Genomic DNA, 17,092 nt, shown 5'->3' with positions numbered 1-17,092 from the left:
ATTTGTTTTCGGTTGGCGAACAATGAACTCCTTGGAATCCAACGCCACTGACCTCTTTTTGGGCAACTGAAGCTTATAAATGCCATGAACAAATGAGCAAAAATTGCACATCCGCACGAGCATCAAAAGGATAAAGCGGAAATGCAGGAGACAGTTTGGACTTTGGTCTTTGGAGTCCAGTCGCCAACTTGGTGGGCACTCAAAATACATTTTCGAGCAAAAAGCAGCAAAAGCGAGTTCAAAATACCCGCCCATCGTCACTACCCATAAAAATACTTGATGACACTAGCAGAGAGATGTTTCGGTTATGGGGTCTGTGTGTCTTCCATTTTCCTTGCCATCCGGGATATCATTTAATGCTCGTGGGTTTCTCTCTCTTTGTGCAACCAAAATTGGCTTAAACTGTTGCAAGTTCATAAAACAAACAACCAAATTTGAAAAGTTGCAACTGCCAGCCGCAGTCGGAAAGTTTGCCATGCTGCATGAACTTGAATTTCACGTTAGTTAAATTATCAACTTTACCGTCTGGCCAAAAAACTTTCATCACAAGATGAAGTTGTCCATTCGTTTCATTTTATTTTTTTAAGGAGTTCACCGCAGCTGCTGAGTAAGCGGATTCCCTATTTATGATATTTTCGGCAATTTCGAATAGAAAACAATAACTTCACAATACAGAAAATAGAAAATATAATTTTGATAAAGTAAAAGTAGTACCCTATTTGTTGTTTGAAATAGTGGCTTATTTCGCTTTATTTGTTGTACCCTTTGACTCTCCCTTGCTGTATTTTTAACTTCCAGGACATAATTTGTTATAACAACAGGTGCCATAATTCACCACAACCAACAAGGTTGGTCATTCCTACCCAACTTCACCAGTAATAAGCGTCATGTGTGTAATTTTGGCTTAAGATGGCCAACAAAGTAGCCGCAGACTTGTGGGCGTGTTAAGCGGTTTAAATGTGAAACATTGTTAGCCACCCTGGCATCACTTTATTGGATTTACTCGTACTCGCCGAGAATGAGGGAAAATTATAGTTGGCAGCAGGCGACTTTGCTTCGAACTTAAGCTGCTTAGCCAGCGTAAAGCCAACTACAAATTACAACGTATTATATAAGTTGAATTAACATCGGGAAATTTCTGTTGGCTGGAAGTTAAGATCCATTTTAATAGGAAGAAACTAACAAAGTTGGCTAATTTGTACACGAGCTCATATGTTGCCGTTCTTCTTTATTCATTTACAAACATATTCCTGGCTTCATTCACGTTGCATTAAACTAGGCATTAATAGTAATGAATACATAACAAAACAATTTATAATTTTCACAAATTGAGTTTAGAAATGTGTTTCTGTGTATCAAGTTGTTATTGCCAATATATTCAGACTAAACAGCGATCGTGGGAATAGTGGGGAATGGATGGCGGGGCCTGAGGCGGTCATTTTTGGGTTATAGCAGGGTCTGTAAATACTTCTCAAGCGGTACTGAATCCACGAAGACTACTTTAGAGTAAACTATATTAAATATGCAATCGCATACGGATGTGTAACTATATTTGTATATAAATATAGAGGCGGTTTCGTTAATCCTATTCCTGATTCAGGTTCTTGATCACGTAATTAACAATGAGGGCAAATATCGCAAAGCAGATGATGATCACTAGGTTTGAATAGACGGACTGCCAGTTCAGATAGGAATTCCGTGCACTATTTTGCAGTGCTGACGCTCCACCGCCACTGGCTAAATCCACTTGACCCGCCGCTCCATCAATCGCATCCGCTGTATTATGGGGATTAGCCAAGCCTCCGGCTGCTAGATTGCCTTCTCCAGATGCCAAGGCTCCATTGGCCAGCCCATTGGAACGCTTCGCCCCGTTCGAAGTGGACGCAACTCCACTTGCCGCAGCCGCCGCCTGGGTTCCCTGCAATCGCTGCTTGATCTCATCTACCATCTCGGGAAACAGCTCACAGAAACTGGTGTTGCGCAGGTTAAATGCTAGCGATTTTTGAGCAAATACTTGCTTGTCATAGTTTGATGACTCAATGGATCCCAGTGTGGGTGTGCTCTCCAGCTGCGAAATAAGTATTATTTTAATTTATGTATACTGATAGAAATACTAAAAAAGAAAAACTTACCATAAAGCTCAGAAGTCCAGTGAGAATAGTTCCAACACACCAAGTGGGATTCCAAGTGTCCGGATGAAAGTCTAAAATGCATAGAAAAGATCATTAGCTAAAACAAAATAGGTTTCTTTCATTGTTTACTTCTGATTCATATTCTGAAGAAATTAACACATTTTTATTATTGCAATTATCGGTTATTGGCAAACGGCTCAAAACAGAAATAAACACTTTTTACACACATTGTGTACAAAGTATATAGTTAACGAAAGGCAAATGAATATTGTTCCAAAGTAGTCTACCTCGATATTAGCTGATTATATAAATTTAAAAAGCATTTTTAAAATCATTTTTTAGTTACTACAGATAAGATAAGAAATCAATATTATTCGTTACTCGTTATCAGAATTTCTGCTGCCAAATGTCTATCTAACCTGGAAAGCTTGAGTAGTAAGTTATTACAGCACATGTTTGGATAACACTAAGATAAACAATGGCATCTTATATCAGAAGTGCTTTAATCTTTGAGAATTATTTCTCTTTTATAATTGATAATGCAATTTCCGTAGAATTCTCTGTAATACCTGATATGCTTAAGCACAGTCTGGTGTTGGTTTTAAAGCGTCCGTTCGGCGTCAGCATGTAGATAGAGGGCGGCTTGAAGGGGAACTCGCGCGGGAAGAGCAAGGTGCCGTGGTAATAGCCGCCGTAGTATGGCGAGTCCTCCGGTCCCTTGACGCAGTAATGCCATTCGAGGATGTTATTGGGCAGCGGTTCGGCGGTGATGTATGGCAGGGGATCTCGCTTAAGGCGCATATAGTCCTGCTTCATGCGCGACACGGCGGTGGGCTGCTTCCGGCCGCCAGACGCCGACGACGTGGACATGATTGTTTTTGTTTTGGTTAATTTTAGGAAACTGTGTAAATTACTATTGCCCGAAACGAGGGACTGGAAATTTGGTGGCAACGATCGGGCACGACTGGCCTACTGGCTTGCTTTTATTCTTTTCTCTCAGTGCAATTGATAAGCGATAGCGACGTGGCCCTGTAAATAAATTTGCAAATGAATTAGGTCCGTATCTGGTGTTATAAATATCAATACGTACCCTCCTTCCTCAGAATTTTGGAGCTGTCGAAGGTTCTTCGTCGTTTTGTTTATCATGCAATTTCCAGTTTTTCCAACTCAATTCTTTATTGTTTATTTTTCTAGTATAAGCAAACAACCTCGGAAATAAATGCGTTTCCTAATTGTTTTTGCTGTTGTTACTGCGCTTTTGTTGATTTTTTTTAAATTGCAGCTAAATTGTGTGAGAAAACAACACACACACAAACACACACTGGCGCACTTGTACCCACACGCACACAAGCACTGGCACTAATACACGTGCAGGTAGATAATTAAGGCTGGAATTTGATTGATTTGATATATCCTCGATTTTAATCCGAAGCAATAGGTAAGTCGCAATCCGTTATAAAAGGTTTTGGGTGTGTTTTGAATCGGTTTCTTGCGCTCGACAATTGCTAAATTACTATTTCGTCGATAAAAATTTCTCTCGACTAGAGATGAAACAATAATTGCCATTTAATCGATATTGTGGTGACAAACTGTGCTAATTACGAGTGTCTTTCGCTGGCGTGTGTACTCGCTAGATATACGAACGCACTAACGCCAAAGCGATTGTTATCTGTTATCGATTTTCAAATTTTAAAAATCTTTTTAACGAAGATTTACAAGTGTTTTTTTTTTTAAATACAAGTACTTAAACGGTTATCCTTTTTTTTATTATTTTCCTATAATTTGTTCCTGTGATCTCTGTTATATTATAATTTCCAGAACCAAATAATAATTTTTCAAGTTCATTAAAAGTGCTCTTGTTTTATAAAACTTCAAGTTCATTAAAAGTGCTCTTGTTTTATAAAACTTTCCGAACTTTCAAGTTTATGAAAAGTAGAAAGTACAATAATTTAACAAGTAATATACGCGTCTACATTGTATCACTTTTTCTTATAAAAGGGTTATTTTTGTTATTCGTTACTGTTATCACACTCAACTGATAACAATCGTTATCTTTTAAAGTGCGGAATATTTTTGAATCTTGGTAAATAAGCAGAACCAATTTGACATTCCCGTGATGTACAAAAATAGAACTCCAAACATCATAATGGATCAATGGACGATTAGAGGGATTACAGGGCCACCGGAATCTCGCAGAAATTTGGACTTCGTCATGGCAGCTAATGGGTGAATGAATCCCAGGCCACAAGCAGCTCCAACAGATAAAGGCGACACAACTTCGGTAAGAATATTAGCACTTGACCGTATCTTTAAACAGTTCAATATAACAATCAACACATTTATATTAAACAAATAATAACCTTCTTAATTAATTATTTTTCATTTTATATAAATTACAAAAGATTAATTTTTATAGATTATAGTTTATAGTTTGCCCTATTAATAAGCTACAAAGAAATCATTTGTAAAGCTTCAATTTTTAATTACTAATATGGTGTGAAGTTGTTATTTTTTATTGTGCCCTGTCCGTACATAAAACCAACACACAGGAACTCCCACTGATAAGCTTTGATCGTTGGGTTTGTTGTTTGCACATCGTAGGGGGTTGGGGGAGGTGGACCGAGCCAGATTTCTTATCAGTCTCCTCGTTCTGTTTTCGGTCAACGCCGGCAGCGGGAAAACAGTTCTAAATCCACCAGCACAAAGTGCAGTACTCAGTCCACAGAATTACCCCATCATAACATAATGTCGGCCATCGGAAAAATCGGATTCCTGGGCGGTGGCAATATGGCCAAAGCTCTGGCCAAGGGATTCCTGGCAACAGGTGAGAAAATCTATTTATAGCTCATATGTAGGTACTCTTCATGTAACCTTCGGATATAGTTACAAGATAAGAAATCTGATAGGGATATTCTTTCGAAGTCTTTCATCTTTTAAGCTGATGTTATGTCATTAAAATTTCCAGATTTGGCCAAACCTAACACCTTGATAGCTAGTGTTCATCCGGCGGATAAGCTCTCCCTGCAATCCTTTCAATCCCTGGGAGTGGAAACAGTGGTTAATAATGCACCTGTTGTTGAAAAGTCGGAGGTAGTCTTCGTTTCAGTAAAACCTCAAGTGGTCCCCGCTGTCCTATCGGAGATTCAGCCACTGAGCTCCGGTAAACTTTTCCTATCCGTGGCTATGGGTATCACCTTGTCATCAATCGAATCCAGTCTCTCACCGCAAGCTCGTGTGATACGCGTGATGCCCAATCTGCCGGCAGTGGTGTGCTCTGGATGCTCGGTTTTTGTTCGTGGAACCAAAGCCACCGATGCAGATGCAGAGGTTACGCAAAAACTCCTACAGTCTGTGGGCACTTGTGAGGCGGTAGATGAATCCCAGTTGGACGTAGTTACTGCTCTAAGTGGCAGTGGACCTGCCTATGTGTTCGTAATGATTGAAGCTTTGGCAGATGGAGCCGTTCACATGGGAATGCCCAGAGATCTGGCTTATCGCTTGGCATCCCAAACCGTCCTAGGAGCCGGTCATATGGTGCGGGACAGTGGACTGCATCCAGGGCAACTTAAAGATGGGGTCACAAGTCCGGCTGGATCGACCGCAGCAGCCCTCAGACAACTTGAGCTGTCAGGTAAGTGGTGATGATGACGCGGATGACGTACTCTCTTATCGCCGGCAATTCAACCTTTGATGCCGATTGCAGGTTTTCGAGCTGCTGTGTCTGGAGCCGTGGAGCAAGCGACGCTGCGATGTCGGCAAATCTCAGGAAAGACGGTTTAGGTTTCTATTTATACCATATTTAGTTTATAAACTAATTATAGTTTCAAAGTATGTACATATAAGCAAATCTTATCAGATCGTAAAACTGGGGAATTAATATGTTATTTTATGCTTTGTCCTCAGGGAGTTAATTATAAGAATAAATTTTTAAAAATCAATTCATTATTTCTGATAAAAAATGTATGTTGCCTTGACAAGGGCCCAAAATTTGCCAACTTAATTTAGTTCATTAGGGGGACGTATATTTATAGAAATTAATCAACCCACCCTGTTGTTCCTAGCATAATCTAGGTTATTAGATTCGCAAGACTATATATGTATTTACAATTTTGAAGGTCGATTTTGTGATTTTAAAATGGGAGCATTAATGCTCTGTTCTTTACTCTCAGCTTTATGTATAGTCTAGCTAAAAACTAATTCAAGATCAACCTAACTGGAACGCGTCTAGAACTTCTTCTTCTTTTTGGCACGAGCCAGCTCGTTGAGCTCGCCCTGCTGCATGGATGCCTCCTGGTAGATCCGCTTGACCTTCTCGTGGCGCTCCTTGTCGCTGTAAAATTAGGAGACATTTTTTTAGATAAATATTTATCCCCTTAAAAGTAAAATACTCACCTTTGTAGTGTCTGCTTGAGCTTAAGCTCCTGGACGAAGGCTGTATCTCTGCGAATCTCCCGGATGGCACCCTTCTTCTCGCGCTTGATCTTGTGCAGTAGCTTGGCCCGCTCTTCTTTGGCCTTTGTCATCTTGGGTCGCCGTTTGTCATCATACACCGCCTCGAATCTAGGTTCCAGAAGCCTTAGAGCTTTTGGTTTCCGTTCCGCTGGAGCCAATGGTTTCATTTTCTGCGCAGCCAGCTTTTCCACTAATTCGGTAGCTTCCTTTTGGTGCAGATGAACATGTGCCGGGTAGGATTCCAGTGGTAGGCGGGTAAGCAATCTCAGGAATGGTTGGGCCAGGTAGCAAGCACCAACCTGCTCTTCCACGAGGTGAAGAGCTTCCTTGATAAGCAGAAGTGTTGTATCTAGTGCCCTTACCTTAAACTCTGACGTTACTGTTTGGGTTACCAAATCCACAGGCTGTAGCCGCTGCGGCTCGAAGTTCTTGCATTCAGAATTGCTTGGGAGTGACAGCAGTTTGCTCAAAGGACCATCGCGCTCAAAGGGCGGCGTAATCTCCAACTGTTCTACGTCCCTCTTGGGTATGGACATGTGCAGAACACCCTGGAGGAAATTAAAAACAGCTGGGAGCACTCTCTTAGATTGGGAAACAAACTCTAAGGCCACGGTAACCAGAAACAGACCCATGGATATATCCTGACGCGTTCGCACTCGTGCTCTGGACAAGATGTGCTGCATGAAAATAAAGCAAGGAGTTGCTACTGGATGGCGGAAGTCTGAAGTGGAGTACAAGTTGGCCACCAATTTGAAGTAAATTAGTGTGTCTAGTGAAGGATATATCTTGTGATTTTTTCTAAACTCTCCATATTTCTCCTTGATTACCTCCAGTAAGGTATTGGACATGCGTTCAGGATTTAATTGTGTTAATTCATATAAATGGGGCATGAACTTTGAGAGCAGTTGGAAGTGTTCACGAATGTCTTGCTCGCTGGCATCCTCAAACAAATCCTTGAGATATTGCAACAGGAAAGAATACAATTTAACTACATTCTCGCGGTTAACACCTTCCAGTTTGGGATGATTACATTTGATGATTCTTTCGATAATGGTGGCCTTCTGGGTAGGTGCGTGCTTGGAAAGAAGTTCCGTGAAGTTTTCATAAGTCTTGGGCATCTTAATGATGAATGGGATACTGGTGTCCAACGAGGCAGTTGTTATTTCAGTTGGTTTCTTCACTTTCTTTTTGCTTGCCTGAGGAGTTTCTTCCGCTTCGGATTCACTCTCAGATTCCTTTAAATCACTTAGGTTGTCGATCTCTGAATCGCTCTCCTCATCGGAGTCCTCATCCTCCTCTTCTTCACCCTCTTCATCTTCCACTTCTTCTCCGTTTTCTTCCGCCTTGGTTTCCTTCTTTCCATCTAAATGAGTTCCCAGATTTCCATCCAAATCGTAGGCCAACGTACCATCATCCTCGTCATCTCCACCAGCCAAAAAGTAACCATCGTCTAGGTCATCGGCTGAACGATGTTTAGGCTTTACAACGGAGGCTTCCTCATCCTCTTCACCTTCGGCTCGCATACGACGCAATCGTTCGTTTTCGAGCTTCTCCAGCCTAGCAGCCTCTTGTTTTGCAAGCTCGTCGGGATTGATGAGTTTATCGGTGACACTGCCACGCGGCTCGAAGATCATCTCCTTAAGCAATTTATCATAAGCATCTGGAGGTGGCTTGGCGTCCTGTTCATCCTTTGTGGCCTTCGCCACCAGCGGCAGAAGGAGCTTGTAATTGGCATCTAGTTTCTCAGTAAGGTCGTACACCTCGTCTTTTTCCTTGGCTATTTCGTTTTTGCGGCGTTTTTGTTCCACGATCATCTCGTCGATGGCGGTTTGTCGATCCTGGGGAGTGTCACCATCGCCGCCAAAGTGAGCAGCAGATGTAAACTCGGCTAAAAAGTTATTATAATTAGCTGTGAATTTAAAAGATAAAACATTTAGGTATACCATCTAATGCCTCGTCGTCCAGCTCTTCATCATCAGACCTTTCGTCCCTGTACTGTTCGATCTCCTCTAGAGTTTGTCCCCTGTGCGTCAGCAGTTCGTCGTCGTTGAGATTGAACTTCTCTGCCTTCTGGTTAGATCTCACCTGGGACATCTTTTCGGCCAGGTAGCGGGCATTCATCACTGACTCGGTCAGCTGATCGCCACTTAAATGTTTGCCAATTCGGTTATCCCTGAACCGATTTGTCTTGTGCTTCACGGCGAACTGTTGACCCAAGGTTTGAGCTCTTTTCTGGAGGGCCTTGGACCGTGATACACCCGGCATTCCTCTGTCATGCTTGCAGATCCTGCCCAGAATCTTGAACTTCTCCTTGTTCACATGAACATCGAACGGATTTTGATTCTGGCCCCGCTTGCTCGACTGTGCCACAGAGTTGTCGAACGGATTCGATGACTTCACCGTCTTTTTGGCATAAACCGCATCGGCGCTGGCCTTTTTCCCCTTGGCCACCATTGTTTTATATCGAATTTTAATATAAATAAATTAAACCGAGCTCATGGAGCAAAACAAAACACACCGCACACGTGCAAGCTAAAATGTACTAACGCCTTTTGAAAATGCCTGAAGTAGTATTGGCTAAAACTAGGAACAGTCACCGTTATGGGAAATGGGAACAGTTATTAAGAGAAACCACCCATTTAGAAACCAGGTAATTTCCTGAATTAAGAAAAAAGTAGGAGAAAAAAATTTATAATTTTTAGCCAACGATCACCGTATTCATGATTGTGATCAGTGATTCACTGATCATGATAAATGAAATAATAAATATTTCAATAATGATTTAAACTAACATTTAACAGTGACTTCTCCTCACGCCTAACGGCACGTCTTTTTCAACACTGTACCACGTCGCCATTTTCGCTTCGTTCCCTGTCACAAAAATTTTCACACGCAACGCCGGATACTGAAAATATCGGATTTTAAAATATAAAAATTGGTTGGATTTATTCTGACTTTACGTGTTTATAATTAGCGTGTTTTTGGTGTACGGGTTGTAAAGAAAATATGAGTGCCACGCCGCCGGACTTACTTTCGTTGGCGGTGGCCCGAGAAGCCTCAACCGCTATAGCGGCCTCTGCCAACGGCGGCAGCGGCAGAAGCGCTGATAAGGAGCGCTCCCGTTCCAAAGATCGTGGAAGGGACAAGGAGAAGGATAGGGACAAGGATAAAAAGAGGAGGTGAGTTATTCTTAACTGGGAAATGCTATACATATTAAATTTTTTAATATTTATACCTTGTACCCTATTAACAGAAGTTTTGAACAATTTCAGTTCCTTAAAGCATGCATACATAATTTTCATTGTGTATATAAAATAGGGCTTTGAGATCGTTTAAAAGTTCAAAGTCGTTGGTCTTAAAAAATAATCAATTAATTCGCTTTCGATATGGTATTACTTAAACTAATACCAAATTATTGTATTCCAATCTGGCAATATATATATACTTTATGTTATAAACTCGTTTCATGTTAAAGCCTTAACGTATTTTCTATAAAACATCGAAAACCATTAAGCATTTAGCATATTTATCATCATATGAATTTTAAGTAACCTTGTCTTCGACCACATTTGACTTTAAACTAAACTACTTTTTCTTTATTATTTATTAACAGGGACAGCAGAGACCGGGACAGCCGCCGAAGGGATGACCGCGATCGTGATCGCGACCGTGATCGCGAGCGTGAGCGTGACCGGGATCGGGATCGTGACCGAGATTCCCGCTCAAATCGCAGCAAGTCGCGCAATTATGATGACCAGGATAGGCGTAGAAAACGTTCACGCAGCAGGGACCGTGATCGTGACCGCAAGCGGGATCGTGATCGTGACTCACGTTCTAGGCGTAGCAACTCGCGCGGTGGACGCGATGATTATGACCGCAGTCGTCGTCGCCGCTCACGCAGTCGCAGCTACGAACGCCGGCGTAATGATCGAGGCAGCCAGAGGGATCAGCGGGACCCGCCAATACAACGGATCACTGGAGAACGCACTCATATTAACCCATTCGACCCGTCAAACACTCGGCTCTTATTGAATCAAGATCACGACCATCCGAGGATTCCTTCGCTGTTTGACAGGCAGCCACAGGGATTGGAAACCATCAGGGAGGAAGCAAGAGAGCCTCGCTTTGACCTATCTCAGACCATTCAGGAGCTGATGGGCAGCGCGGGAAACACCAAAGGATTCGCTTCGTTCTTTAACAACCAGAACAGCAATGACTCCAATAGCAATGGAGCATTCGATAACTCATGTGAGTATAAGAACAATTTACTTTTTGAAATATATTTTATGAACTGAAATTGCAATTGTAGTGGACAGCGCTGCAGAACGGAAGAGAAAGCGCAAGTCTCGTTGGGGTGGCAGTGAAAATGACAAGACCTTTATACCCGGGATGCCCACAATTTTGCCCTCCACCCTGGACCCAGCTCAGCAGGAGGCCTATCTAGGTAATATTATGCTCCATATAAATTCTGATCGCTACTGATCTCGCAACTAAGTTAATCTTTAAGTACTACAACTAGTCGTAAGTCTAATGATAAACATGGAAAAAACAGAGAGTAAGAAACAGAGCCACATTTCAGAATCAGACGCTGGCGACGAGCAGTTGGCGCAAAGATCGTAAACCAATCCTAAAACTGAAACCAACAAACGGAATTGAGCAACATATAATAATCTCTCGTTCTCTTTTTGAAGGGATTCCGGCGTGGCACACAAACGAAACGATACGACATGAGTTGCATTACCAAATCGGCTAGAATACTCGTATACAGAACACTTATATGGCTGTTCGGCTTATGTTTATTTTTGCAGAGATTAATGCGCAATTAAACTAATCAAATTACCCCCCACTGAAATAATTAATGAATTAACTCAATTGTAACGATCACAGCATTTTCAGTTAGTTTAGGAGCGGACACACTACGCGATACAATTCTCAATAGCCACAATTTCATTTGAAGCATCCATTTAATTGATATCTCTCATTCTCTAGACAAATCAGCATGTGACGTTTACTAATGTCGAGGTTGCGCTCGATTTTCTTCCTTCTTTTCTAACGCCTTCTAATTGCAGTTCAATTTCAAATCGAAGAGATCAGCCGCAAATTGCGAACCGGCGACCTGGGCATCACGCAGAATCCAGAAGAAAGGTTTGAAACAGTTCTATCTTCTCCACTGAGTCTCTCAATCAAAGGTTTTCCCCGTGAAAGTTACCAGACACCTAATGAGCAGCAATATCTATCCGCAAAGTCAAGGCGACCGGTCTGGAAGGATGAGTTCATGTGTCCAACAGGTTTCATTGTGGCATGCCATTGATTTGCGGGTTTCCACAAATATCTTTATTACCATTTAAGATCCGCGGAGTGTTGTTTCACTCTGTACCTAGAAGTTAATACAGTACATATCGGTAACAACATTTCTTTCAATACATTCATTTTATAACTCAATTCTGATGTACATATTAGAAATAATGAAAGAAATTGATCCAGTAACCGATAAGTGCTATATTAATTATTATTATAACTTAAATCGAAGACTCAGCGAGTAACGTTTATACCTGTAAAAAGTTTTGTCCTATCCCGTGTATATCCTAACTCAACTTAAGCTTGACGGCGAACATGTCCCATAACTCCAAAAAGGGTAAAAGAAGGCTGACTGGAAACTGGGTTTTTTGTAGATAATTTGTTTATAAAAATAATATTTTAAACTAATGATACTCTTCAAGGGATTCTAGAGACAGCGATCAATGTCTGTGATCGATTGAATGATCCCATCCGAAAAATAAGTAAGCGCCTGCAGATAACCGGAATAGATTCTATATTTTCATTAATGTCAACTCTTCTTTTCTTCCACTAAGCGTCCCGATAGTTCGGGTTTCTCGCAGAGAAATCCTGGGTGCGAGACAAACACAGAATCGAAATAGAAACCGCTACCGAATCGAACGAATTAATCAAAATTCTTCTTTTCTCAATTCCCCAGCGAATAATTATTTTCTGCTAATGCTAATTAAAAACTTAATTAATCAATTTGATTTGCAACTTACAGCATATTCGATAACAGTTTTTAGTCAGTATATATGTTAAGATCACTAAGTCTAGTGCCAATAGCATCCTACCGTCCAGAAGATCAAGATTAGTCTCACCAAAGTCGCCTCTTCCCTTTGCTCTTCTCGTCCGCAGGTCCCCCTCGCCGGAGCCCATTTACAGTTCTGATGGCAAGCGGTTGAACACGCGCGAGTTCCGCTATAGAAAACGACTTGAAGAACAACGTCACCAATTGATAGTCAAGATGCAGACGGTGAACCCTGAGTTCAAGCCACCGGCTGATTACAAGTAAGTAGTGTTGTGGAATGTTGTTTTTTCGATAATGTCCAACTAAACTGTATCTTTTAGGCCGCCCGTTACCCGAGTCAGCGACAAAGTGCTAATTCCACAGGAGCAACACCCGGATATCAACTTTGTGGGTCTGCTGATTGGGCCGCGCGGCAACACGCTCAAGGCTATGGAGAAGGATACGGGGGCCAAGATCATAATTCGCGGCAAGGGATCGGTGAAGGAGGGCAAAGTGGGACGGAAGGATGGCCAACCCTTGCCTGGTGAGGACGAGCCTCTTCATGCCTTTATTACCGCCCCGAACCCTGAAGCGGTGCGAAAGGCTGTGGACAAGATCAAAGACGTCATCCGTCAGGGTATCGAAGTGCCCGAGGGTCATAATGATCTGCGCAGGATGCAGCTGCGGGAGCTAGCTCAATTGAACGGAACCCTTAGAGAAAATGACATTCAACGCTGTACGTGCGGCTCAACAGACCATAAATCTTGGCAGTGTCCGGATAAACCGATTATCACGAATACGATTGTGTGTACCTCATGTGGGGGTACGGGACATTTAACAAAGGATTGCCGGAACAAGCGCCCTGGATCTGGAGCACCGGGCATGGCCTGTGAGGATACTCAGGCAAAGATCGACGAAGAGTACATGAGTTTAATGGCAGAGTTGGGAGAAGGTCCGCCGCCAGCAGCGGCCAAACCGGATCCGCCGACCACCAACGGGCCGCAGTTGCACCGAGCTAGCTATAGTATCTTCGATAAGAAACCGTCCCAGATGCAGGCCATCCAGTCACCACCTAGCTCCTCGTCGCGAGATCACCAACGCGACCTGGGCGGTTGGGGAGCGGCGGCGCACGATCACGGCATGGGCATGGAGCACGGTATGGGATTGGACCAGCATGGTCACGGTTTGGCGATGGATCACGGCATGAGCCTTGGCATGGAACACGCTATGGCGGCCTATGTGCCGGCACCTCCGGGTACACAAGCAGTGCCCCCAATGCCCCCGCCGCTGATGCCGTGGATGAGCGCACCTCAGCCACCGCCACCGGCTACGGAGCCACTGAATCCCCCCATACCGGGCACCTTGCCACCGCTTATCCCGCCGCCACCTGGCACCAGTGCCCCGCCCATGCCGCCGTGGGGCGGAGGCGCTTATAGTGGCTGGGGTGGCGGCTATGCGCCGCCTCCACCTCCGCCCTGCGCCCCGCCACCAGCCTTGAGCCTGTCGCAGCCGCCGCCACCTCCACCGCCATCCACTTAAGCTTTCGGACTTTAAAAGAATCGATTCTGACACCGCTCAGATTTTTAGACGATAGTGCTCCACTGCATGAGACTGTCCCTGCAATCAATTATGAACGTAATCCTAATCCCCGACTATATTATTCGCTTTCATTATAATTGATAATCGAGACAAGCCTACAAAACACATTTGTATTTTACGATGCTTCAAATAAAGGACGGAATAAAGTAATTTTATTTGATTTAACCACTAAATGTTTTGTTGTTTTTAATTCTGTATTTAAGAAACAGGATTAAAAACTTGAAAGTGCTTCGTTTGAAAAACAAAGAAAATGATAAGAAAAAAAGACTGGTAATAAGCGCCTCTGCTAACAGTTGCCACCGATTGTTTGTTTCTTAATTATGAAATGTAAATTTCCAATCTTTTACCTCTTTATTTTTCGAGTCTTTTTTTCTGTGTGGTGAATGTTTCAGATGTGTTAGAAATAATCAAATAATATTTAACCGTGCTTGTTAAAGTACTTTTTCGACTCCTCAACATCGGGCTTAATGGTGGCCGGGTTCGACTTGGGGTTCCAATTTGCAGGGCAAACTTCTCCGTGTTGCTCGACGAACTGGAAGGCCTTGATCAGGCGCAGGACTTCGTCGACGGATCGACCAACGGGCAGGTCATTGATGGAGTACTGGCGCAGGATGCCATTAGGATCAATGATGAAGGTGCCGCGAAGCGAAATGCCCTCCTTGTCCAGCAATACATCGTAGTCGGCAGAGATCTTCTTGGTCAGGTCGGATAGAAGAGGATAGCTCAGCTGACCTACTCCACCATTCTTGCGGTCAACATTGCACCAGGTCAGGTGACTGAAGTGGGAGTCCACGGACACGCCCAAAACCTCGGCATTAATGTCATGGAACTCCTTGATCCTCTCGCTAAATGCAACGATTTCCGTGGGGCAAACGAATGTGCTGCAAATGTGAAGATGTATTAGATTAGATATCAGTAGATACTGATAAGTGGTAAAAACGGCTTCATCTTACAAATCTAATGGGTAGAAGAACAGCACCAGGTATTTTCCCCTGTAGTCCTCGAGCTTCACCTCCTGGAAAGTGTTTCCTACCACCGCCAGACCCTTGAAGTCAGGAGCGGGCTGCTGGACACGAACTGCGGCTAGTGGAGTGGCTAAAAACAAATTAAAGATTATAGATCATTATGTATTTATGAAAAACACATGGATGCCGAATCACTTATAAACTATTAGTATTATCTAAGAAGATAGTCTTGCCTTTCTTGTGCTTTGAAAGTCTGATTAACAATCATAAATTGTCTTTAAATTTTAAATGGAAACTCTTCTCCAGATTAAAAAGACGGATACACTAAATATTTCTGAATGTAACGGGTAGGCAATAGGCACTTTATATGGCAGATATCACTATGCCCAGTAAAAAATGAACTTCAAACTTTCATCAAAGTGTAAGACAATTCATAGTATTAAATTATTATAGATATTAACTCACTCTGATGCAGGAGACGGGCGGCAAACTGTTTCTGCTGACTCAGGATGGCCTTGCCAAACAGCGGCACCTGTAATGCATAAAAATGATATCAGAATGCATAATATTTATGCATTGGAACGCGGGTACAGCCAATTACGTAATCGTTGTGGCATGTTTTTAAAAGTTTCCCATTATATCGATCCTCTTACGTTGCGAATGAGTGTGCGTCCCACGAAAGACATCTTGTTGGACCAAATCACGTAATGGTAATGCTTATTTTATGTCAGAATTTGACAAAAAACCGGCAGAACTTTTTCCAAAAAGAGGGAAAACAAACTTGACAGCTGTGAGTGACCAGCGGCTTTTGATGACATAAATACAAAAAGTTCTGGGCACACAAATTTCGATTTCGCTTATCGATATGTTTTGGCGCGATTTTCAAATGTATATTATTTACATGGTTTAAAACATTTAATAAAATATACACGCATTTTTAATGTTTATTAATATTTCTAGTTGCCAGTCCCCAAAAACTTCTTTATCAGGTTCTTATTATTTAACTATTTTAGAGGTAATTAATTTACAGAACTTAAACTATTTAAGGAGATAGTCGGATACCAAATAATTTTTTTAGTCTCCTTTAGCAAAAACCACAATAACGCATATTTAGTGATGATTTCAGCCCTCGTCATATGTGTAGTTTAGATTTCATTAAAGACCATCGCCCCATATCCCTCAGAAGCCATATTTGCTCCGGTCCATCTTGTCGTCCTGCCTTGCCCTTTGTGCATTGTCCACGGTGGAATAAGACCAGGCGTGGATAATGGAAAGTGTAGCAAAATATTTACCACGCACTGCACACGCCGCACAATGGTAATGAGCCTCTTACCCGTCCAACCAACCAACTATTTGCACTACATGTGTTTTGTTCGCCGCTCGTTAATCCACTAAATGCCCGAAAGCGGCTCAGATCCACAGGCTTTGGATTCTCTCCCTCGAGGAGGGTTTGGTTTTGTCTTTTCCTGGCTACAATGCCTGATCTAGATACTTTTGTATCCAGCTAGATGCCGCCGTGTTCGAATATAAAGATCCGAAACAATAAGGAAAGACGCATGTGTGTTCCAAATATTTTTGCATATTTGGCCTGAAGTTGGCAAAACATCTGACGGATGGCAAAACGCCCACACACTTAGTTTCCGAGTCCGTTTCCATTCCAAAAATCTGAACCCATATCCATAACCATTTCCCCCATCTGATCTTGACTGCTACTCACCCTGCACTGATGGTCCGCCAATGGCGCTCGACTCTCTTGCTTTCCCGCAATTAGTCAATTCCCATGTTTGCAATTACGCTCGTGCCTCCCCCAATTTCGCATCCCCCCGAAGAGGAGTGGTACCTTCCAACTCAACTCCCCACCTCGTTTACCCGCTTTTTACAATTTTCGTTGCTTTTCA

At 42.6% G+C, this 17,092-nt stretch overlaps 5 protein-coding genes across 6 annotated transcripts; 2 read left to right on the top strand and 3 right to left on the bottom strand.

The window, feature by feature from the left end:
• Positions 1 to 1,192: 1,192 nt before the first annotated feature.
• On the bottom strand, positions 1,193 to 3,693 carry LOC108107644 (ubiquitin-conjugating enzyme E2 J2). Its single transcript, XM_017215265.2, has 4 exons — positions 3,223 to 3,693; positions 2,702 to 3,161; positions 2,133 to 2,203; positions 1,193 to 2,068 (listed from the first exon to the last, which is right to left on the bottom strand). The coding sequence occupies exons 2-4, from the start codon at positions 3,000 to 3,002 to the stop codon at positions 1,586 to 1,588; spliced, it is 855 nt and encodes a 284-aa protein (XP_017070754.2). The 5' UTR covers positions 3,003 to 3,161; positions 3,223 to 3,693; the 3' UTR covers positions 1,193 to 1,585.
• An 876-nt stretch (positions 3,694 to 4,569) lies between these two features.
• Positions 4,570 to 6,070, top strand: LOC108107557 (pyrroline-5-carboxylate reductase 3). Its single transcript, XM_017215148.2, has 3 exons — positions 4,570 to 4,956; positions 5,098 to 5,763; positions 5,836 to 6,070. The coding sequence occupies exons 1-3, from the start codon at positions 4,878 to 4,880 to the stop codon at positions 5,910 to 5,912; spliced, it is 822 nt and encodes a 273-aa protein (XP_017070637.2). The 5' UTR covers positions 4,570 to 4,877; the 3' UTR covers positions 5,913 to 6,070.
• Positions 6,071 to 6,132: 62 nt separating this feature from the next.
• LOC108107458 (nucleolar protein 14 homolog) lies at positions 6,133 to 9,116 on the bottom strand. The gene is made up of 3 exons (XM_017215038.1): positions 8,528 to 9,116; positions 6,525 to 8,472; positions 6,133 to 6,462 (listed from the first exon to the last, which is right to left on the bottom strand). The coding sequence occupies exons 1-3, from the start codon at positions 9,036 to 9,038 to the stop codon at positions 6,357 to 6,359; spliced, it is 2,565 nt and encodes an 854-aa protein (XP_017070527.1). The 5' UTR covers positions 9,039 to 9,116; the 3' UTR covers positions 6,133 to 6,356.
• Positions 9,117 to 9,422: 306 nt separating this feature from the next.
• Positions 9,423 to 14,379, top strand: LOC108107251 (splicing factor 1). 2 transcript variants are annotated; one of them, XM_017214719.2, is made up of 6 exons: positions 9,423 to 9,763; positions 10,198 to 10,832; positions 10,894 to 11,028; positions 11,654 to 11,729; positions 12,759 to 12,911; positions 12,972 to 14,379. In XM_017214719.2, exons 1-6 carry the CDS (start codon positions 9,591 to 9,593, stop codon positions 14,167 to 14,169), a joined length of 2,370 nt encoding a protein of 789 aa, XP_017070208.1. In that variant the 5' UTR covers positions 9,423 to 9,590; the 3' UTR covers positions 14,170 to 14,379. The 2 variants fall into 2 exon arrangements, with proteins under 2 accessions (XP_017070208.1, XP_017070291.1); XM_017214802.2 differs by lacking the exons at positions 11,654 to 11,729; positions 12,972 to 14,379 and having other exon boundaries at positions 9,424 to 9,763; positions 12,759 to 12,906.
• Positions 14,380 to 14,561: 182 nt separating this feature from the next.
• Positions 14,562 to 15,993, bottom strand: LOC108107375 (peroxiredoxin-2). Its single transcript, XM_017214924.2, has 4 exons — positions 15,848 to 15,993; positions 15,660 to 15,726; positions 15,183 to 15,324; positions 14,562 to 15,110 (listed from the first exon to the last, which is right to left on the bottom strand). The coding sequence occupies exons 1-4, from the start codon at positions 15,878 to 15,880 to the stop codon at positions 14,648 to 14,650; spliced, it is 705 nt and encodes a 234-aa protein (XP_017070413.1). The 5' UTR covers positions 15,881 to 15,993; the 3' UTR covers positions 14,562 to 14,647.
• Between the last annotated feature and the right edge of the window lie 1,099 nt (positions 15,994 to 17,092).

Source organism: Drosophila eugracilis, unplaced genomic scaffold (genome assembly GCF_018153835.1).
Source record: "Drosophila eugracilis isolate 14026-0451.02 unplaced genomic scaffold, ASM1815383v1 contig_75, whole genome shotgun sequence".
NCBI lineage: Eukaryota > Metazoa > Arthropoda > Insecta > Diptera > Drosophilidae > Drosophila > Drosophila eugracilis.
The sequence above is the reverse complement of the archived record's forward strand: the minus strand, read 5'-3'. Positions and strand labels throughout refer to the sequence as shown.

Bases quoted from the DNA above. Each gene is read 5' to 3' on its own strand.
- LOC108107644 (XM_017215265.2), bottom strand. From the start codon at position 3,002: ATGTCCACGTCGTCGGCGTCTGGCGGCCGGAAGCAGCCCACCGCCGTG. The intron at 2,204-2,701 runs GTATTACAGAGA...TATGCATTTTAG, and splicing joins ACTGTGCTTAAGCATATCAG to ACTTTCATCCGGACACTTGG. The intron at 2,069-2,132 runs GTAAGTTTTTCT...CTTATTTCGCAG, and splicing joins CTGGACTTCTGAGCTTTATG to CTGGAGAGCACACCCACACT.
- LOC108107557 (XM_017215148.2), top strand. From the start codon at position 4,878: ATGTCGGCCATCGGAAAAATCGGATTCCTGGGCGGTGGCAATATGGCC. The intron at 4,957-5,097 runs GTGAGAAAATCT...TAAAATTTCCAG, and splicing joins CAAGGGATTCCTGGCAACAG to ATTTGGCCAAACCTAACACC. The intron at 5,764-5,835 runs GTAAGTGGTGAT...TGCCGATTGCAG, and splicing joins CAGACAACTTGAGCTGTCAG to GTTTTCGAGCTGCTGTGTCT.
- LOC108107458 (XM_017215038.1), bottom strand. From the start codon at position 9,038: ATGGTGGCCAAGGGGAAAAAGGCCAGCGCCGATGCGGTTTATGCCAAA. The intron at 8,473-8,527 runs GTATACCTAAAT...ATAACTTTTTAG, and splicing joins GGACGACGAGGCATTAGATG to CCGAGTTTACATCTGCTGCT. The intron at 6,463-6,524 runs GTGAGTATTTTA...CTAATTTTACAG, and splicing joins CTCAAGCAGACACTACAAAG to CGACAAGGAGCGCCACGAGA.
- LOC108107251 (XM_017214719.2), top strand. From the start codon at position 9,591: ATGAGTGCCACGCCGCCGGACTTACTTTCGTTGGCGGTGGCCCGAGAA. The intron at 9,764-10,197 runs GTGAGTTATTCT...ATTTATTAACAG, and splicing joins GACAAGGATAAAAAGAGGAG to GGACAGCAGAGACCGGGACA. The intron at 11,029-11,653 runs GTAATATTATGC...TTCTAATTGCAG, and splicing joins TCAGCAGGAGGCCTATCTAG to TTCAATTTCAAATCGAAGAG.
- LOC108107375 (XM_017214924.2), bottom strand. From the start codon at position 15,880: ATGTCTTTCGTGGGACGCACACTCATTCGCAAC. The intron at 15,727-15,847 runs GTAAGAGGATCG...TATGCATTACAG, and splicing joins GACGCACACTCATTCGCAAC to GTGCCGCTGTTTGGCAAGGC. The intron at 15,111-15,182 runs GTAAGATGAAGC...TCACATTTGCAG, and splicing joins TTCTTCTACCCATTAGATTT to CACATTCGTTTGCCCCACGG.